This window comes from Exophiala viscosa, assembly GCF_022695815.1.
Source record: "Exophiala viscosa unplaced genomic scaffold EDD37scaffold_1, whole genome shotgun sequence".
In the NCBI taxonomy this organism is placed as follows: Eukaryota; Fungi; Ascomycota; class Eurotiomycetes; order Chaetothyriales; family Herpotrichiellaceae; genus Exophiala; species Exophiala viscosa.
This window is the reverse complement of record NW_026944353.1, coordinates 658,067-678,309: the sequence shown is the minus strand read 5'-3', so window position 1 is coordinate 678,309 and position 20,243 is coordinate 658,067. Positions and strand designations below refer to the sequence as shown.

Here is a 20,243-nt window from a genome sequence, read left to right as displayed (position 1 = left end):
TGTACAATCGACAGGCTTGCCAAAATTGGACCTGCCCGGCCGCATCGACTTGGTACAGATTGACGGATGTGTTTCCTACCTTCGCTGCGTAGGGCGACAGATGCATTTCATGGGCAGAATGATGTCGTGACTACTGCAAGCATCCACTAATGGACAGTACAGCGAAAGCAGATCATCATCCGCGGAGAACGGCCATCGTTGAGACTCATCAGCCCGCTGAGGCTGAGATCTTTGTGCGATCCTGGCTAGAGCGGCTGTTGAAAGGGCGGTAAGGCAGACACAGCACTGGGTAATTAGGACTGCGAACCATGCAAGGCGACTAGAGCCAAGGCACCTGAGTGCCAACCTGGAACTCATTGGCACATATTCAACTCCGCCTCGCCAGGGAAGGGAGGTTTGCCGCGGCGCCCTTACTCGGCACCTAACTTAACCTATCATAGACAGGGCGCAGGGGCTACCCTAGGCGGCAGGCGACTGCGTAGATTCAACCCTCCAGCCGCCTCAGTTGTGTCACCTTCATTGATTAATTCTGCCTTGGTGAAGCTGCACCAGGCAATTGATTCAGGCCTATGAGAAGATTGGTCATGTAAGTTTTGACTAGGGGATCTTACACTGCTTCCACACGATGCACTTGTGGTGAACATAAGGCCGTGGACCGTCAGGCTACGGAGTACTGCCCATCATGTCTGCACATGGCCCATTGGGGACAAGCTGGATTTCACTTGTGATGTTGGGGTGATTTTCAGTCCCTCCTGCTTCAGTCGATTACCGGTGGCCAAAGATTGCCGTTGCGCCGGGCCTAATTCACCTCCAGAACCAAAATGGTGGCCAAACCGTGCTATCGCCTTCCGCCGATCAAGCTGAATCGTTGAAGCCTTCCTTCAGATCTCAACCCGGTAACGCAGCGGTATCGTGCCGGAAGCGATCAATCAATGCTCCGCTGAGATTTACCCCTTTTCGATGTTGCCATATGGTCTAGTGTCACTGTCGTTACAAGCATCCAACCCCTCTGTTTCTGATGGTCAGTCTGAGAGAATATGACGGCATCGCAGACACCTGAATCAATCTTGGAGGACGCGTTTCGCCGCTTGAAGGAATCTGTATTTCCCTCCGATGCTCTCATGTTCCAATTGACCGAGCTCAAGGACGTCTGGGATGCCGCGGAGGAGATCCAGAAGACCCAGCGGCAACGCCAATCCTTAAAGGCACTCAGTCGCTTCAGACCACTGCTGGAAACACTGGAAAATTATTCGAGAACACAGTGCGTTTGTATTGGCGACTTCAGTTTGCATGGAGTACTGAATCGGAACCGCCCCCTCAGCAAAGAGAGACTTTCCTGCGGTGTGATTGGACGGGCTCAAACCCTGTTCAGCCTACCATGTGAACGCGTTCGCAGCAGTCTCGTACATCCTTTGGTCAATCGCACATGCTCAATGCCTTTCGTCGTGCTACTCTGCTCACAGATCTGGAGAGCATCGTGGGCTCTCTCTTGAATGGCTGGGCGACTTCATCTTTCGAGATGGTGCCTACAACGGACCACTACGACCTCAACGTAAGGGGCCCATGAAGACTGGTCGAAGCAGGGCCACGGTGGTAGGTACACATAATCGACGAGCTGCGACTATGCACCGGCCACAAAAGTGGTCCTTAAGATACTCCGGTTGGACTGAGGAGACTGGATTTGGAGGCCGCTTTTCAAGAGACACAGTAGCGGAGCTCCCCAGCGAGACTGAAATCTGGGCAACCATGTCTGGTGCAGAGACATTTCAATAGTCGTGTTTGGATTATCTTGCACTCTCAACCTGTGAATGTTGGCAAAAGCAAGCAGATGATTCCCCGAGGCGCATTTTGTCAGCGGATGTCGGACCCCTTGCATGATGCACTGCCCAGTCATGTTATGTGCTGCTCGTCGACGGAGAAAGTCGCTTGTTGGAGGCCAGATTTTGGAGGCCAGACCACGTCCAGGACTATTATAACGGGTCTTCCCCTTCCCAAGTTTGAGAGTCAAAACTCCAAGTGTTCTCCTCTGCCAAAGCAGCTACGTCAAGTCATGATTGGTCAGATCATTGATGGCCTTATGCACTTGTTGGGAGAGTACAAAACCCAAGCCTCCTCCTCTGTCAAGGCAAGTCTCGTTGCCCAATGATTGGTCAGATCTATCTACACGCATCACTTATTAGGCATAGACTTATGTGAACTTCGAGCCTTACCGAGTTTTGGCCGCCCAAGATTCTTTTGGGTAAGTGGACTCGTACAAAGGTGCTTGCCTGAGTGAGTATGTTCAAGTGCTTTGTCTAGAACGCCCACTATCAAGTCCGTGCTAACAAGCTGGCTGTCATGTCAGCAACGACCGAAACGCACGAGACAAAGTCTTTCGAGCATATTTGACACGACAAATCTTTTCAGCTGTATTGACAAAGGCAGAAGCATGTTGCATGGCGGCCGGCCGCCGTCACTTAAGCTGGTCGTGCCTAATTGTAAGGGAGGAGAATCTGCTTTGGATATGAGAAACTTTGTGAGCGCGGAGCGACTATTGTAGCACTTGATAGTGTTGTTGAATGATTGATTGATTGGCAACCACCTGAGAGTGCTCGAAATGGGTGCAAGTATCGAAGTGCAATCTGAGGCAGCGCTAGTCCCAATCGGGACCGTGCAACAACTATGACAAGGCTCGCAGAAGCCACTATTAGACAATCCCCAGTGGACGCTCGATTTTAAGCCAGCCGTTGGTGGCATTGTCGTGACGACAAGCCATAAGTTGCGCTGCATTGTATAGAGCTGGCCAAGGTGAGAATTGCTGAACAGGACGTCAGATGCCCCGGCATCGTCCCGAGAGCCAACATACATAAGAGGTGAATATTTGCAGCAAACTATGATACAGTTCGATTTCACACCAAGACATCCCCAAACGACCCCTCACGATGCAGGAAACCCTAATCCTTGTGTGTTCTCGACCCCGGAAAGTCCCCGGATAGTGGAGGTCTGTGCGCCGGGTAAGTACCAAGCGAGGACCCCTTGGGGCAATGTCATGTACTCCACGGGCGACGTCCACGAACCTTAATAACCCCATCATTACCACGTTCGGAAAGAGAAGACGAACCGCAACGAGAAGCATGTCTTTTGTTCTTCAGCCCGTGCAGGCCCAGCAGTACACATGCAGGACATACTGTTGCGAAGCCACACGGCTATCTCAGTGTCACCATGGCACAATTGCAGAGCCTCATCACTAAGGCGACACCAACGTCTGCCCTACTATTGACCGCCGGCTTGCTCGGGCTATGGGTGGTCTTCCAGCTATTCTCTTACCTCCGAGATCCATTAAGAGACATCCCCGGACCATTCTGGGCAAGATTCACCCGGCTGTGGTACCTCAAAGAAATCGCCAATGGACAATTCGAGAAGACCAATATCGCATTGCACAGGAAATATGGTGCGTTCTCACCGCAGAAACGTCCCCAGACGAGTATCAAAGAAAGACAGTGTTGACCGTTCTCCAGGCCCAATCGTGCGCATCTCACCTCACTACTATTCCATCGATGACCCCGAAGCCATCAAAACCATATACTCGCATGGGTCGAAGTTCATCAAGGTGAGCAGCCCCACCGTCCTCATCTTGCTCTAGGAGCCGAGCAGGACTATCAACGTGTCGCAGTGCAAAACAGCTAACCTCATCAACCGCAGGGAAATTGGTACACCTCTTCAGCCAACCCTAGCAACAAACAGCCCGATCTGTTCACGGACCTGAACCCCGAACGCCACGCCCTCAACCGACGGAACGTCGCATCGCTGTACTCAATGACGAGCCTGGTAGGCATGGAGCCCAACGTCGTGGATTGCGCGGCACTCCTGTCCCAGAAGTTCAACGACTTCGCTGTCAACGGCACACAGTTCAATCTGCAAGTCTGGTTCCAGTACTTTGCATTCGACACCATTGCTTCCATCACCGTAAGTCCCATGAGCCCCGATCCCACCCTCAGTCGACTTATCTGACAAGCAATAAAGCTGAGCAAACGCTTCGGCTTCCTCGACACAGGCGCCGACAACGGCGGCATGATTGCAGCTCTGCACTCATATCTCCAGTATCTGTCCAAAGTCGGCGTCATCCACGAATGGCACCGAACATTCATGTGGATACTCTCCTTCTTCCCCGCAGGCGGGATGCGCTACATGGGCGGCTTTATGATGGAGCAAGTCCAGGAAGGACAGCGAACGAAATCGAAGAGCGATCTCGAAAAGGATGAGTCGAAACCCACGGACGACTTTCTCACCAAACTTCTGCGCATGCACGCGCTGCAGCCCGAAAAGTTCCCCATGGACGCTGTCTATTCGACCTGCGGGACGAATATTGGAGCCGGATCAGATACGACGTCCGTCAGTCTAGCGGGCATCATGTACTGTCTCATGAAACATCCTGAGGCAGTGAGGAAGTTGAGAGAAGAGATTGATCAAGCCATCGCCGAACGGGGGTCGAAGGAGATGCTCACATTCCAAGAGGCGCAGAAACTGCCATATCTTCAAGCTTGTATCAAGGAGGGCCTTCGTTGCCATCCTGCGACAGGCTTGCCCATGGTTCGGGTGGTGCCTGAAGGCGGAGCCACCATTGCAGGCAGATATTTCCCGGCAAAGGTGAGTCCTCATGACGATGACGTGAGAGTCACGCTGACTGATAATGGCAGACCGAAGTGGGTGTGAACAGCTGGGTAGCTCACGCCAATCAAGAGGTCTTCGGTAAAGATGCCGGAGAATTTAGACCAGAGCGTTGGCTCGAGTCGGCGGAGAGAGCATCGGAGATGAATCGCTATATCATGACAGTAGGTATAGCGCCCACGTGAGATATTCCTCGACTGATTGTATTTTAGTTCGGCGCAGGTTCAAGGACGTGTATCGGGAAGAACATCAGCTTGTTGGAGATATCAATTCTTATTCCGGAATTGGTGAGACGGTTCGATATCACGCTGGCAGACCCCAAACAACCGCTCGAGACGGAAAACGTGTGGTTCGTGAAGCAAAAGAACCTCGATTGTTATGTGTCATTGAGGCAGGAATGACTGAATGCTCTTCATTGAATTGGCGGATAAGCCGGGCGAAACATGATCGAATTATCGGTCCACTAACATATTATGGCTCATTTTGTCGGGTCTCCATCTTCACAATCAGGTAACAGACCTAGCAAGAATTGCAAAATCCATTCTTGCATCATTAACGAGTCATGTTTTCCTTTGGTACCCTCTATCCATGCGTCGACTTCTTCTTGGGGAAACCCTCTCTCCGGCGTGAACAAGTATGAAATTGACTCCGACATGATGAATGAATCAAACTCCCAGTGAGGTTGTGAGGTGAGGACCCTGCCTGGCTCGAACAGGCCTTGCACATGGCAATATTTGGTGCTGCCAAGCGACATCCACCGTCCGGTGAGATTCTGTGGCGCCTTGGGAAGAACGACATGATCCCCGTGGCCCAACTGCAGGTGTAATTGGGGAGCTTTCGATGTGTTGTCCGGCTCAGCCGTCGCTGGGATATACCTTTCGAGCCCAGGGAAGTACGCTGTCAGCTTCGGGTTCATAACGACTGTCTGCAACCCAAATTCGAAACCTCCCGGGTGCTTCTCGACCAGGACACCCTGTTCACCGCAAAGAGTCTGGCAAATGATTTGGTGGCCAAAGCAAACGCCTGATATCCGGACATGGGGATATTCTTTGTAGACGAGCTTGATGAAATCGGCAAGAGGTTGGATCCATGGGAAGGTGTCATAGGCTCCGGCCATTGAGCCAGTGACGATGAAACCATCGATTTTGCTCGGATCGGGATATTGTCCTGCAATAACGTCGTAACCACTGATTTTCACAGACGAGGGAAGTCGAAGTCGCTCAGCAGCACCTTGTAGGACCGGGATGAAGATCCCGCTGAAGTATGGGCCGTATACTTCCTCGACAACGGGGACATTACGTTCACAATCCAAGATGGCGATGTGCCGAGGTGATACCGTAGATGCCGCTGGAAGATGCATGCTCGTTCAGATTTCAGAAAGAGGATCAAGAAGGTTCTCCAAGGGACATCACCAATCTGGTTCGATGATTGAAAGTCTGCATCTCGCAGCAAGTGTGGCAGCATGACAAGACATGGAGAGCTCAGCCTTGTCTTATCAGAGTGTGAGTTTGGTAATGGCAGGTCATTCATTCCTGAAGGGGAAGGCAAGATTGTGGAGCCGGACTTTACCGCACCCTTTGTCTTTGGCTATACTTCGTCGACTATACTCTCCAGAACGATTGAAACCGGGAGATTCGCGCAGATAACCAGGCGGCTCGTCAGGTAAACTACGGTCGGTTGAGGCGGCCCGAGAAGTGTCCAGATTTGGGACAGATGAAGGACTAAAGCGCCGTTACAAGTGCTCCTGTCATGTCAAACTCCGATGAATCACTGCATCCGCGCCTCTCCACTATCCTCCTTCCAATACCAGTCCCGCAGTTCAGTGTCAAGCATCATTTGCATTGCCTGTTTGATGTGGGTGAGGGTTTCGTCAAACATCTGACCTGGTCAGCAACGGCTCGCTCCAGAGAGAGCTGCACATACAATTCTGACGAAAAAAAGAGGTTCACGGTCGAGTGGTAAGGAAAGTTGTACGTCTGAGATTTCATCTGCGTGCCAGATATGGTTGTCGTTTGAGGATGTCTCTGTGATATTTTCTATCCTAGGATTGTTCCTCGTAGATGCCTCCCACGATGTTGAAGCACTATCAGAAGTAATCGTGCCATGAGGTGCTATCTTTTGACCTTGCCTGTGGCGGAATCTCTGGATCTTTCTGTTGGTCACAGTGTACCGGCTCTGGATTTCCACAATTCGAGCTTTGTTGCACGATCCGTTAAGTATCACTTCCATGGCCTCTGCGGGAATATTCTTGCGTATACCCCATTGAGCTAATTGTCGTTTGTATTGTTTGTCCGTTGCGTGAAATTGATACTGACGTTTCATGTCCTCCATCAAGTCTTGAAGACTCATTTTCTCGCCCATGTATCGTCGTTCAATGGGTTCACGAAGTCGATTCCACTCGACTTTCGGGATGACGGGCGCTCTTGGGGCTGAAGACATTTTTGACAGACTGCTCTTCAGTCACAGAATTTACAACCCGCAACGTGCGCAATGAGATGGAGATGTTCGGGAGGAGGGATAGTCGGTGAGACTTATTCCTAGACATGCGCTTGGATTTATCCTGCAACCAGGAGATATCGAGGCCCTTTCTGACGCAAGGATTTCTGGGAAATCCACAAAACTAAAGTTGCAACTTTGGCTGAGCTGGGGAGGGCTTGTTGATAAGGCTGTCAGATCAGCGCCCACGAACCCCGCGTTGATTTGATGCGTGGGAGCCCAGGACAGCATCAGCAGGTCTCAAAGTTGCAACTTTGGTCTTGGGGAAGCACATCTGACCGCGGACTAGGTAGTGCAGCATACATTTCAGGGACAACATTCGGGGATTCTATTGGCGCCAGCAGAGCCCAAAGTTGCAACTTTGGTCAGGTTGCGTTGCCGAAGACATGGATCCCAAACCCAGGATCGAGCGACAAATCAGTTTGAGGATTGGGCGGCGCCCGGATGTGTAAGATGATGCCGCTCGTCGATGTTGCTTCTTCAAGCTGGCTTTGCGGCGAGGAGTCTGGCCCCCCAATTGCCGAGACGTGCTTCTCGGCGGCGGAAGCTCACCTACCAAAAGCGCCACCGATACCAATCCGACCAAAGTTGTTGCCTAGCAGACCAATTGGGCGGCTAGACTTTGCAAGGGGTTGCGCGTATCACCTGGCTGGTTGAGTTACCGTATAATGAGGTTTCAAAAGTTGTATGGACTTAGCTGCAACGGCATCGGTAATGTCGCATTAAAAGCCTTGGTCAGTACCTCGTCACGCTGAACTTCGCAAACCCTGACAAAAGTTGTTGACAGCTCGAGACCGACGGCTAAAAGTCGTTGTGCGCGCAGCCTACGGAGTACTGCACCGACCATCGGTCATTGGGGCTGGGTTCGGACTCGAGCAAAAGTTGTAGAAGTCGCTGCACTGGGATATAAGTATTAGTCCTCTTACCTTGACCTCAGGATGAATGATTCCATTCCACTAGAACTCTCAAGTCCAGCATCTCGGAACATCTCGAACTGCAAACATACTTTTCCTGGCTTTCCTTGCTGAAAGAGAATCACCAAGCCGAAAGCGGTCTTTTCTAGATTAGTTAGGCTGTCGAACATCCCAAAATATTGACGTGATCCTGTTGGCGCTGCAGCCTGAAGGACAGCCTAGCTTACCCCACTCATTGCGACAAATCAACACCCAATGGCGCTCTCGGCCGATGTTACTGTGTCGGTCATATTTGGGCTGTTCATGGCCATCTTGGCCCTGGTTGCCCTTTGGCAGATGGCGTACTACGCCTCAAGGGGTTTGCGGAGTAAGTCATACCCCTTTTACATCCGGCATAGTCTTACCAAGAGAAGCACAAAACCCTCGGTCGGACAGCTTCGAGCTTGAAGCATAGATCAGCACATCCCGAGGGCTGCAATACAATATCGAAAGTGCCTTGTTGTGAAGGAAGTCGATGGATGATATTGGGAGAGTCGTGCGGTGTAGACTGTGGTCGATATAGAATATGGAATCATTCAGGTCCAATTATTATTAGACTTTGCTGGTGGTGACGGTTGCCCGTCCACCAGAAGGACAAAGTTTGCAAGTCAGTCCGAGATACCATGTATAGTCAGCAATAGGAAAAAGGTGTACGATCATGTGCGGGTCCTCATATGACAGATACTACATCCATAGACAATACAAGGATATAACATTATATTGCAGTAAAAAACATTAGAGTATACACTACATGTAATAGTCTTTTCCGGGACATGTCATCAACATGAAGACGAATATTGTCCTGACGACCTTTGCCCAAACTCCATAGAAGAATCGTTATAAAACTGGTTGATAGCAGGCCAAAAAGGTCTGTACAAATGTCACGGTTGATTTCACATCTCTTTCAATGCTCTCAACGTATTAACTCCAAGTGTTGTGACCCGGTCTCACGATCCGTACTCTTTGTCATGGACGAAGCTACCACGGCTCTTCGTGCTCCTTGTGCTCTTGTTTCGTCGACCTCCGAAGCGGCGGCCTGAAGAAGCGCCCTTATCTCGTCCGGCGGCACCGCCAACGCAGAAGAGGATCATCGAGATGAAGAGGCAGGCGAAAGCAGCCCACTCAAAGCCGAAAGCGTACTTGCCAATCTGCGCGGTTTGGCCATTCTGGCGGAAGTTGTTGCGACCCTTGACGTAAGCAGCACTATACACGTGTTAGTCAATTGATCAACCTAGAACGAATCGCCGAGAATACTCACGTCATCAGAGTCGCGTTGGCGCACTGGAAGAACGCCGCGATCATGGTCATCAGTCCGCTCATGAAGCTGCCGATTCTGGTGCACAGGGCAAGAACTCCAGTCAAGAGCGCCATACCGCTGAAGAAGAGCGCAATGAGCATGAACGCGAACATGAAGCGGGTCATGTAGTAGTAGAAGGAGTGATGTTTGATGAAGTCTGATGGGACACCGGTGGTAGTGTCGAAATTCCGGTGCGACGCAGGATCCAGTGGGAATGCCGGATGGATCTTGGAAAATGATTTGGCTTTATTACAGACAGTGAGTCCGTTCTGCACGCCGCAGACATTCCAATATCCCCATCGTGAGGTCGTAGGGGCACCAGTAATCTTACTTGTGCTCGCCTCGAGTAAGTAGAATTTGTTGACGGGTGAATGATTGAAGACGCCGCCAAAGATGATGAAGAACATGAAGACCAGGGCACCTGCCACCAGGATCATGGAAACGAGAGGGAAAACTGAGCCTGCAAAAGGAGTGTTAGTGACTGCCGGACCTAGCTCTTGACGGTTGTTTACTTACGACCAGCCATGATGCGCGAAGGTGAGCGAACGGTGAGAGGATGTTGTGAGGGCCGCAAGGGTTGCTGTTGGAAGTATATCAAAGATCGAAAGGCCGAGGAGGTCGAAGGTGTCGCAGTAGGCGAGATCCGGGAGAAGGTGTGTCGAAGCGCAAGAAAGGTGCCAGGTGCGAATGTGGGTTGTTGGCAGAGAGAGTGGCTTCTTGTACGAGTAGTGGTAACAAGGCTTGTGATGTCTTGGATGAGGTCACCTTTGGGTCATCAGCCACTGCTCCACAAGGTTGCTAGGAACAAAGAGGAAGAGTGTTGACGCTTGGTGGAGCGGGCGACGGGATCAAGATGAGATGACAAGAAGATGCGAGAAAGGTCCAATTAGTGAAGGGGGAAGTTTGACGCCAGCTGGACAGGGCCAGTTGGACTGGGGACTGTGGACTGTGGACTGGTGGTACCTCTAGGAGTTGTGTACCGTGGGTGTGTGATGTGGAAAAATCAACAGACGGGAGAGCAACAAGCGCAGAGCGCAGGAGAAAGAGCTTGAAGCAGAACCGCCATACACGTCATACAACAATTGCCAATTCGGAGAACTTCAGAGCAATTCACCTGACAATCAGGAAATGAGGAACAACTAATCCCAGAGTAGACTAGCTGCCGAAACTAACCATACAATAGCTTCAAGTTTATTTTGCAACACCAGAAAATTGAATTGTGGCGGATGATCCGACACTGGCACCCGTCAAATCGTCCATCGATATACACATAACAACGGTAATACATCATATATCCCGATTATCCTTGAATCAACCATCTCTTTGCCGTCCGAGTCCATGGTACTCCTGCCATGTCGACATGGGTATACCCTCCCATACCTCCAGATGAGTTGCGCAAGGCCGAGGAAGAGTCTCTGGTAGGATTGCACCTGACACAAACATCCCGTGTCGCATTGTATTGACGCTTGGGACAATAGAAGCTCGAGCTTCAGTGGCTATTGAAATCACTCCAACACTCGTTGGGCCCTTTGAAAGAGGGTCTGGAAGAATGTGCAGCCTTACTGGCGGCTAAAGAACCCGGCTCGACCTTGGTGCTGTCGTCTTTACGATCCGAGAGTGTTAAAGGCTTTGTTACAAGAGTCGGCACCAAGCTGGTCAAGGGGGTGAGGTGACACAAGGCTCGGGTGCCTGTTCTACGATACTGACTGCCCTGCAAGGATGTTCACCTGCGTCTTCTCACCCTTCCGCCAAATACTCCTAGAGGCACCACAACATCTACGCCGTCCACGCGATTGATATTTCATTCTTCATCCTCGTCATCATCCGATATCCTCCTCCCTCAGTTGCAATCCGTCAAGTCACTCATCAATGATTCTCTTGATATCATCGACGTCTCCAGATGGACCGGTCAATCCACCGATTCATCCTTCATGGAAGGCCAAATGAAACTTCTTCATGACCATCTTCGCGATGCAAAGGCATATTTGAGAGGGCCTGTAACGGGAGCGGAGTTTGGTTCAATCCCTGGTGCGGAATGGTGGACAAACAGCGCCGATGAGAGCGTCTTCCAACCGCCCCTCGGTGATCGTCTCAGCTTACATTTTACAATCCAGGACGCCAACCTCGTCCTCACCATCAGGACATTGACTCCAACATCTCCCGGTGGTACACCAAGCTCTGTTCCCGACAACTCATTCTCTCTGTCTGGTTTCAACTTGAGAGGCAAACTACTAGGCCTCGGACCAAAGCCGCCCAATCATGATGAGATGGGCGAGATCTTTGAATGGCGTGGTAAACAGGACGTCATTGTCCGTGAAAAGGTACGGGTCGAAAGTGGTGACCCAAGCTTGATGAGTATTGCAGCCAAGCTCAGTGCCCTAGAACATGAGGTGGCCCGATGGCGTATGAATCTCAGAATCATCTTGACGGGAAGCGTCGAAGAGGATTGATATCTACACTCTCACCTCAGACTCTTGTCGGCTTGACTGCCACCAGTGTTTCCCTCCCCACGGTCCCGCCATGGTGGGGTTAACTACAGTTCGTTGCCCTGAGACGAAAGCGAAGAACCGGGGACACCACGTGATCCGAGATGCCTGACTCTGAACTCTGCCAAACTTTGGCGCTTGGGGCTTTTCCAATTTGGGCTTCGCCAATTCGGTCTAATCTCGCCAAAACATAGTTTTTGCCCACACCTCACATCCCTGATTCACGCCAACCCTTGCACGCGTTTGAAGGTGTCAGGATACCGAAATGTCATTATCTTGAGTCTAAAAAGATGACATTGTTTCCAACGACAATGATGGCCACTTGCTGCATGTTTTCTGATTGACAAAGACGACAAACAATGGGTGCATCAAGGTCGACAATACAAAGGATTTCTTCCCTGAATTCCTTTGTTGCTGCACATGAAGTGGACTGCTCGACTACCTTGCCCGCAATTCGGGAACGTCTTGTAACACAACATATTCGCATTGCATATCATCCCTACAATGGCTCGACTATTGGGAGACGCGGACCTCTTCTTATCCGTAAAAGTCCAAAGTAAAAACAACGTCGAATCACACCCTAAAGTGATCGAAGTCCTGCCAGCAACTCCTACGATGGTCCATGATACCAATCCGAAATCGGCTTCACATGTGCCGGCACAACCTCTTCGCCATAAACGTCGCTTCACAATAGGTGGTCCTAAGATTTCGCATCCAGTCAGCACAGAGGGAAAGCAGAACGATGTTCCAGAGAAAGGACTCGAAGCAACGCCGGATCACGTAAAGCCAAAGTCCACAGTAACCATCTCTCGTTCCCATTCTCGGCTACAATCAGGCCAGTCTCGACATCCAGGGTCGAGGCTACGAGATGACAGCGCTGTTGGAAGAGATCCAACTCGGAAGGAGCAAGAACGGCCAAGTGTCCAGCGTTCTATCACTGTCCCGGCTAGTCGAGATATTGCTGTTGACCACAGTGTTTCGAGGGCCAGTTCAATCCGCTCGAGATCACCCGATAAAGCTCAATATCCGCCGAGCAGCTGGAAAAGCCCTCCGAACGCCGAATCCCCAGTTCACACTATTCAAGAGTCAGTGACTACACATCAGAATCCACGCAACGCTGCGAGCCTCTGGCAAGGACCGAAGCTTGGGCAGCCGCGGCACACAGAACCAGCACTCAGAAGTCCGCTAAAGGAGCAGAAACTTGCAGGAATACTTCTTAGTGAATCCAAGTCGCGACGACGGTCATCTTCCGCAAGACCCCAACTCGACGACAGATCACCATCCTCCGACCGAACAGCAAACATTATTGCTCCTGTACAACCGATGTATATCAAGTCACGTCGCCGAAATAGCTCGTTCTCTACATCCACTTACACGAGACGAGACCAACCTGTCATTGACACCAGCAGAGACACCGGGACACAACCAATTAACAAACCTGATCTACCTGAACCTGAAATTGCGTATGGCCACACCTATCATTACACAACCTGTGAACACACTTCTCCTCCGCTATCCAGGCCACTTAATGTGCAACCGACTCTGGTGCAATATAGTGATGATCTCCTGGCATACCCACCGTTTCATCTACGCAGTCTTCTGGAAAGCCCCCAAAAGTCCATACCCAGCATATACATCATCGACGGTTCATGCTGCAATTGTGATCTATCAGAGCGAAGGAAGGCTGAATCCGCGGTACTGGAAAAGTATACGACCAGATTAGACAATCTGTTCTTACAGTTGAACTTGTTGCAGGATGATATGGATGCAAAGGCTTCACGTGCACCAGATTTTTTACGAAGCGATACGAGTCCGTCATTGTCAGATGTATCTCCGGAGACGATTCAATCGATTATCCTTATGGAACACCAACTCGACGATGTGGTACAACGACGCGACCGCGAGGTGAAGTCGATCTGGAAAGGATATACAGAACGTTGGGGTCCTGCAACAGTGGGCATCCATCACGAAAATGACTCGATCCGAGATAGAGGCCGTACTCATGCCATCAGTGAGAGAAGCGCGAATGGTGCTGACCAGTGGACAACTTCTTCGGTGTCGGACGTTGACACTGTTGCTGGGAGGACGTCGACAATTGCATCAACTGTGTCAAGTCGCACCACTCACACTTTATTTTCAGCCGCTGGTCGTCCGAAATTGAACGCATCGAGGCAAAGCAGTTTTACCACCTCCGTGAACGGTCCACAGGAACGTTACTCAGACGGTACGCGATCGGTCATGGCGACTTCTTCAGTTGACGGCGTGAAGGGCGATGGCCGTATGATGGTCGAATGGATCCGACCTGATCGAGGCAGTGCAAGGAGCAGAAGCCAGAGTCAGAGTCAGAGCCGCAGCAGGTCAACGACGAATCGGACGTGGCGTTTGGACGATTCTTGTACATGAATGTAAGATAGCGGGTACTTGATTGGGGTCTACTAAAAGTATGGTGTTACCGGCGCGTGATCTGTTGTCACAAGGAAGACATGGAAAAGGGAAAAGGGAAAAGTTTTTGCAGGCGTTATCGAAGGATGCAAGAAGCATATCAGGATGCATGTGTGAGGCATGTCAATGGGATGTTATACGAAGAGCGTAGATCAATCTAAACAGCCCTGCAAGCCGTGCTCAATTTGAGAGGTCCAAACAGAGAATAATGATTTCTTTGATGACATTCCTTTTCCCCTCCTTGCGATTTATTTATTGCGCTGCAAGTTACTACTGTGAAGTTACAACTTCGCTCTCCCCTGCTCAATGCTCGACCAACTTTCGGGATCCAACCTCTTATACCTCTCCTCCTGCAAATCAAGATAATACTTCCTTCCCAGCCCATCACCACCAGCCCAATCGATATTCTTAACCACATTCTTAGCATGCTTGAATGTATCTCCCACATCGACCAACTCATCCCGCACCATCACCAGCCTGGGCACCGCATACCTCGGCACGCCCTTGCCCCTAAGCTCCTTGAACAAGCGTCCCATAAACACCACCTCAGTCATACCAGATCCTTGCTTCTCATCTGCAGCATCAAGCACGATCAACGCCGTTCCCGCCTGGCCATCATACTTCTCCAGCCTTCTCCCCACTACAACCGCATCCTTGACGCCGGGTAACTCAGAAATGAAACCTCTCACCTCACCAGCAGACACATTCTCGCCCATCCAGCGGTACGTATCGCCAATGCGATCCACAAACTTCACCCACCCATTACTTTCCTGCACCAATAAATCGCCACTACGCTGCCATACATCGCCCTTCTCAAAGACATCCCTCAGTAGCTTATTCTCCGTCGCCTCCACGTTCCCATGATAATTCGTATACGTCGCCATATCCCGGATCTTGGCAATCGCTTCCCCAGGCTCCCCTCTCGCCGCGACCACACAGAAACCTGTTTCCGCATCTCTCACAGGATTCTCAGTATCGTAGTCAAACCGCACAATAGCCTGCGACCCTTTATCAAAGACCTGCTTGCGCAACACGCCCATATATCCTACCCTTCCTGCCCCCGGACGGCCCCGATAGTGAATATTGTCGAACTTCACAAGACCTTCGGTGGACCTATAAAACTCGCGGATCTCCTTGACGTTGAAACGACGTTGGAAATCGACCCAGACGTCCTTTTGTAGACCGTTGCCCGCTGCCACCAGGACATTGTGTGCTCGATCGTACTGGCCTGGTGAAGTCGCGAGGATGAAGCGCACTAGTTCGCCGACATAGAGGACTCTGGTGGCGCGGCATTCAGAGACTTCTTTCCAGAAATTGCGGGCGGAGAATTTGCGGCCCACGCAGAAACACCCGGATTGAGCTGTGGAGTAGCATAGGCCGGTGAAGAATGTTGTGCCGTGGAAGACGGGCATGCATGAGTACGTGCGAAGCGGGTTGAGGTATTTCTTGGGGTTGGCGGCGTCGACAGAGGTGGTGTTGGAAACGACGCAGACTAAGGCGTTTTTGACGCTGCATGCTTTGGGTTTGCCTGTTGTGCCGGACGTGTAGATTAGGGCTGCTGTTGAGGCGAGGGTTTTGGGTGGTGTTGGAGGGAGGCTGGATGTGCGTGATGGGTCGGGGAATGGGAAGTCAATGATGTCTTGGTCTAAGGACAGAGGGGTGGTGGTTGTTGGTCGGAAGGAGCCCACGTTCAGACGGACCGTCTTGATGCTGTCGCTGAGAGACTTTGCTGCTGATGCGGCGTGCGTGGCGAGATCAGGTGTTGTCAGGATGAGAGAGGATGCTGGGAGTCTGACACAGTGGAGGAGTGTTTCGTCTCGGAGGGCATTGTTGATCAGGGCTGGGGCGGCGCCGAGTTTTGTCAGGGCGTAGACTGTGAAGACCATTTCGGGCGAGTTGATCATGAAGACGGCTACGATGTCTCCGTTTTGGACACCGAGGTCGAGAAGGCCGACTGCTAGTTCGTCGACTTGCTGCTTCATGGCGCGGTAGTTCCATGTACGGCCTTCGAACCATAGTGCGTCGGCGTTGGGGTCGGCTTGCTCGAGCATTCGGTATAAATGTGGTGAGTCGGCCCCAAGTTTGGCTAGGAATTGAGGGAAGCGTTTGGTCCAAGAGGCATCGAGACGATATTGTTTCAGGTCTTTTGATATTCCAAGGGAGAGGTTTGCATACAGGAGCAAGCTTGCTGCTGCTGCCGTGGAGGCGGCGACGGTAGTCATTTTGGCGACCTTTCAGGACTGGTACACTACCTTGATGGTAGCAATGATCGATTCCAGGATCAAATGGTTTTTGGCAGCAGAGCGGAATCTGATGTATACAAGAACAGTGTTGGTTGTTTTGGATAAATTGGATCGACAAGCTGTGATGCCGCGGTGAATATCTGGAAACACGATATGCCGACTCCGTGTTCAGTTGCCGTGTTTTTGTCACGCCTCGGTACTGTAAGATTTCGGCACTCAATGGATGAGCTCCCTCAATGCGACAACACTTTGTGTCGAGTTGCTGACAGCTATCTTGGCGAAGTAATACCCAGATTGTATGCAGCTAGCTACGTACGCTGTGTACGGGCGTAGTCCTGTGAAAGTGCTGACGTGGTATGCTACGTAGAGCCGTACTGAAAGATGCTTAGTCCAGAAGACCAAGTTCACGGTCCGGGGATGTAGCGGAAGAAAAGGCTAGGCTGTCAGAGCTTGTCCACAACCCCACGAAATCTGAATGGTGGTGAGTCTTCAATCAGAAATATAGTCGTCCTTGGGATACGTGTTATCGAGAGTGCTGAAGTTCAATATGAATCAAATGCTCTCCCATGAAGACACAGATCCAAGTGGCTTGTTGAAGGCCTTGAAAGGCTTACCAACGCCCTGCCGAAGATTCTTGCGGGAGGAAGTTGTGGAGGTGGGGCTTGGGATAGGGGCTCCAGGAAGATCCAGACAGACGCTGGTGAAGCCTTGACTTGCCCCGGTTTCATGTTCCGCAACACTGATGGGTGACCCGGGAACACATCGGCTGCATTGGAGGTCAATGCCCAGAGTTTCTGTGGTGGCCTCACTAGCCCTCAGTGCGGCGAAGCGGATGGAGGACCCGGCAGTTGAAGCTGACGATCAGAAGTTGAAATGTGCCGAGGCATCTTGCACGTCCTTCAACATCCAGCATTACCTTACCACATTAAGACATTTTCTGTATCACTGAACAAATATCACTTATCAAAAGGCTTTCACGAGACATACACATATATCTGATCCAAGCCTTGCATTCGCTTCCTTCCATCTGTACATATTAGAAACATCTCTCAAAATGAGTGCTCAAGAAAGACTGCAAAACGTTGCTGGCCACCTCCACTCCAGCGCCACCACAACTGTATCTCCAGGTCTCAAGAAAATCCTCGAAAAGAACCCCGATGACATTGTACGTATGCTCACCATCAAATTCAGCCTTATCTGACCAGTGACCTAAGGTGATAACATGCGCCACACGCACAGCACTCACAAAAGCCCGTAAAGGCGGCTTCAAAGACACACTCACCGACGAGCTCATGATCCACGTTCTAAAAGCCATCAAAGACAAATCCGGCATCGAGCCCAATGTCGTCGACGACGTCTGCATCGGCAACGTCCTTCAACCAGCCCCAGGTTTCGCCGCTCGGAGTGCCGTTCTGGCCGCTGGTTTCCCAGTCTCCACCTCCGCCAATGTAGTCAGCCGATTCTGCTCGTCCGGGTTGTTGTCTATCCAAACAGTAGCAGGACAAATCGCGACAGGCTCCATCGAAGTCGGTATCGCCGTCGGATGTGAAAGCATGTCAAGCAATGCCGATGCCCCACCTAAAATTAGCGACGAGGTCATGAATCATCCCATTGCAAAGGACAACATCCAGCCCATGGGCTGGACGTCCGAGAACGTGGCGCGCGACTTCAACATCTCCCGCCAAGCACAAGACAAGTACGCCGAGATGTCGCATAATCGTGCCGAACACGCTCAAAAGGAGGGCTGGACAGCCGACGAGATCACGCCCGTCACGACGCACTGGACCGATCCTAAAACTAAAGAAACCAAGACTATTACCGTCGACAAGGATGAGGGCATCAGACCTGGAACCACGTTCGAAGGACTGCAAAAGATCCGCTCAGCATTCCCTCAATGGGGCCCGACTACCACCGGCGGAAACGCCAGCCAAGTCACTGACGGTGCGGCGGCGGTGTTGATGATGAAGCGCAGCACGGCCGAGGCGCTCGGTCAGCCCATTGTCGCCAAGTATGTTAAGAGCACTGTCGTCGGTCTCGAGCCGCGCATCATGGGCATTGGACCGTCGTTGGCGATCCCCAAAGTCCTGAAGCTCGCTGGTTTGGAAAAGGAGGATATCGACCTTTTTGAGATCAACGAGGCTTTTGCTTCCATGTACGTTTACTGTGTGGAGAAGTTGGGCTTGGATGTCGAAAAGGTCAATGTACGGGGTGGTGCTATTGCTATTGGTGAGTCAACATGTCCCCTCAGGTTTGGTGTTCCGGGTCAGTGCTAATTTTTGATATTCAGGTCATCCGTTGGGCTGCACTGGTACACGACAGGTTGTTACCGTCTTGTCTGAGTTGAAGCGGAGAAAGGCCAAGGTTGCGCTTACAAGTATGTGTGTCGGTACTGGGATGGGCATGGCCGGCATTTTTGTGTCAGAGCAATAGTCAATTCAGCAAAATGGATAACTGTGAGCTTGTGACGAGCTCCGGGCGTACCGTCGTCGGATCTGGCTCTCGCCAAGGGTCAACGCAGGTTGATCTGGGACAAGCATATTGCGAGAACTTGCGACAATCGATCTGCCTTCGATCTGCCTTCGACAGCCTTCGACAGCCTCACCAGTATCACATCGATTTTCTCAGCATTGATGAAGCATGTCCGACAGCTCTTCACGCCGTTGAGGCAAGATGCTCGTGTTGATATCTCAGTCTATCAGGTCCAAGAGACCATCAGCCCTATTGACACCTTTAGACGGTCAATCGTCCATACTAAGCCCATTCACGGTAACCCGATGCTTGTTCTGCACCTATCTCATTTCATGCCGTTTGATTCTCCTTCTCACTTCTTCTCCGCCTTCGCACTGCCTTTCCCATAGAACTGCTCCCTGTCCACCAGCATCTCATCATCCGCCACACCAATCGTGGCAAAATACTACTCCGAACGTGGTCAGCCCATGCCATACATACCCAATTTGCGTCCCTCCAAGGGCAAAGACTCACCGCCATAGCCCTCTTATTCGCCTCCGGACTCATTGGTTTGCCAGCCTCACTCATCGTCGCCAACAACTTGAAGTAATTGATATAGAAAGCCGGGGTGTATGTGTTGAAGAACTTGGCCTCCTGGTCGTAAGGATTGCTGAATGTGTGAGGAGATCGCGTGGGAACCGTCACGTAGTCTCCTGTTGCGGCATCGACGGTCTGGCCGTTGAGCGCGTGGAAGCGCAGGGTGCCTTGCGTTACGAGAAAAGTTTCGTCATGCTTGTCAGCCGTTAGTGCTTGACACCCACTACCAATCGCCCTTCGGAGAATCTCATGTCGACTCTGTGACTTGACTTGAAAGTCGACATACCATTTCATGCCAGTGAGGTGGCGGGCTGTCCTGCCTGTCAGCACAAATGGCACCCTATACCTAGGGTACTCGGCGCGGATACCGATGAAGCCAGATGCTTCGGCGCCGTGAGCAGCTCGGTTTGATTTCTTGTGGACTTACCCAGATGTGTGAGGTGGCACGGTGAACTCGGCGCTGCCTATCCTTTCTGCGTGTCAGACGGTGACCACCAAGCTGTCAGGGGATGTACCGATTATCTGTCCTTGATCCGTCCTCCATGATGCGGATGGTGATGGTCCCAAGTTTGAAAGTCTCACCGCCTGTGGCTGGCACAAAGTTGATGGGGACGGTTGGTGTTTCCATTATTGC

General features: G+C 51.3%; 9 protein-coding genes across 9 annotated transcripts; 4 read left to right on the top strand and 5 right to left on the bottom strand.

Moving 5' to 3' along the window:
* Window positions 1-3,033: 3,033 nt before the first annotated feature.
* On the top strand, window positions 3,034-5,048 carry EDD37DRAFT_660684 (cytochrome P450 oxidoreductase; the record flags this gene model as incomplete). Its single annotated transcript, XM_062819116.1, has 6 exons — window positions 3,034-3,430; window positions 3,498-3,589; window positions 3,682-3,945; window positions 4,003-4,626; window positions 4,677-4,811; window positions 4,860-5,048. Exons 1-6 carry the CDS (start codon window positions 3,202-3,204, stop codon window positions 5,046-5,048), a joined length of 1,533 nt encoding a protein of 510 aa, XP_062674483.1. The 5' UTR covers window positions 3,034-3,201.
* EDD37DRAFT_13835 (class I glutamine amidotransferase-like protein) lies at window positions 4,910-6,202 on the bottom strand. The gene has a single exon (XM_062809517.1). The coding sequence runs from the start codon at window positions 6,005-6,007 to the stop codon at window positions 5,126-5,128; it is 882 nt and encodes a 293-aa protein (XP_062674482.1). The 5' UTR covers window positions 6,008-6,202; the 3' UTR covers window positions 4,910-5,125.
* On the bottom strand, window positions 6,170-7,086 carry EDD37DRAFT_644386 (Clr5 domain-containing protein; the record flags this gene model as incomplete). Its single annotated transcript, XM_062817507.1, has 3 exons — window positions 6,170-6,368; window positions 6,419-6,525; window positions 6,571-7,086. The coding sequence occupies 3 exons, from the start codon at window positions 7,084-7,086 to the stop codon at window positions 6,170-6,172; spliced, it is 822 nt and encodes a 273-aa protein (XP_062674481.1).
* Window positions 7,087-9,043: 1,957 nt separating this feature from the next.
* Window positions 9,044-9,919, bottom strand: EDD37DRAFT_603516 (SUR7/PalI family-domain-containing protein; the record flags this gene model as incomplete). Its single annotated transcript, XM_062814656.1, has 3 exons — window positions 9,044-9,299; window positions 9,355-9,853; window positions 9,910-9,919. 3 exons carry the CDS (start codon window positions 9,917-9,919, stop codon window positions 9,044-9,046), a joined length of 765 nt encoding a protein of 254 aa, XP_062674480.1.
* An 826-nt stretch (window positions 9,920-10,745) lies between these two features.
* EDD37DRAFT_603515 (RAVE subunit 2/Rogdi) lies at window positions 10,746-11,843 on the top strand (the record flags this gene model as incomplete). The annotated part of the gene is made up of 3 exons (XM_062814655.1): window positions 10,746-10,811; window positions 10,872-11,057; window positions 11,112-11,843. 3 exons carry the CDS (start codon window positions 10,746-10,748, stop codon window positions 11,841-11,843), a joined length of 984 nt encoding a protein of 327 aa, XP_062674479.1.
* Window positions 11,844-11,918: 75 nt separating this feature from the next.
* EDD37DRAFT_13673 (uncharacterized protein) lies at window positions 11,919-14,442 on the top strand. Its single transcript, XM_062809500.1, has one exon. It carries the CDS (start codon window positions 12,384-12,386, stop codon window positions 14,280-14,282), a length of 1,899 nt encoding a protein of 632 aa, XP_062674478.1. The 5' UTR covers window positions 11,919-12,383; the 3' UTR covers window positions 14,283-14,442.
* On the bottom strand, window positions 14,443-16,830 carry EDD37DRAFT_13582 (fatty-acyl-CoA synthase). The gene has a single exon (XM_062809483.1). The coding sequence runs from the start codon at window positions 16,541-16,543 to the stop codon at window positions 14,603-14,605; it is 1,941 nt and encodes a 646-aa protein (XP_062674477.1). The 5' UTR covers window positions 16,544-16,830; the 3' UTR covers window positions 14,443-14,602.
* Window positions 16,831-17,432: 602 nt separating this feature from the next.
* EDD37DRAFT_13505 (acetyl-CoA acyltransferase) lies at window positions 17,433-19,114 on the top strand. The gene is made up of 3 exons (XM_062809475.1): window positions 17,433-17,729; window positions 17,779-18,790; window positions 18,852-19,114. The coding sequence occupies exons 1-3, from the start codon at window positions 17,619-17,621 to the stop codon at window positions 18,992-18,994; spliced, it is 1,266 nt and encodes a 421-aa protein (XP_062674476.1). The 5' UTR covers window positions 17,433-17,618; the 3' UTR covers window positions 18,995-19,114.
* A 271-nt stretch (window positions 19,115-19,385) lies between these two features.
* On the bottom strand, window positions 19,386-20,237 carry EDD37DRAFT_644380 (RmlC-like cupin domain-containing protein; the record flags this gene model as incomplete). Its single annotated transcript, XM_062817506.1, has 5 exons — window positions 19,386-19,478; window positions 19,547-19,804; window positions 19,896-19,920; window positions 20,037-20,078; window positions 20,125-20,237. 5 exons carry the CDS (start codon window positions 20,235-20,237, stop codon window positions 19,386-19,388), a joined length of 531 nt encoding a protein of 176 aa, XP_062674475.1.
* Between the last annotated feature and the right edge of the window lie 6 nt (window positions 20,238-20,243).

Excerpts from the sequence above, each read along its gene's own strand:
- EDD37DRAFT_13835 (XM_062809517.1), bottom strand. The coding sequence starts at position 6,007 with ATGCATCTTCCAGCGGCATCTACGGTATCACCTCGGCACATCGCCATC.
- EDD37DRAFT_13673 (XM_062809500.1), top strand. The coding sequence starts at position 12,384 with ATGGCTCGACTATTGGGAGACGCGGACCTCTTCTTATCCGTAAAAGTC.
- EDD37DRAFT_13582 (XM_062809483.1), bottom strand. The coding sequence starts at position 16,543 with ATGACTACCGTCGCCGCCTCCACGGCAGCAGCAGCAAGCTTGCTCCTG.
- EDD37DRAFT_13505 (XM_062809475.1), top strand. The coding sequence starts at position 17,619 with ATGAGTGCTCAAGAAAGACTGCAAAACGTTGCTGGCCACCTCCACTCC. Across the intron at positions 17,730-17,778 it reads AAAAGAACCCCGATGACATT|GTGATAACATGCGCCACACG; the intron begins GTACGTATGCTC and ends CAGTGACCTAAG. Across the intron at positions 18,791-18,851 it reads GGGTGGTGCTATTGCTATTG|GTCATCCGTTGGGCTGCACT; the intron begins GTGAGTCAACAT and ends TTTGATATTCAG.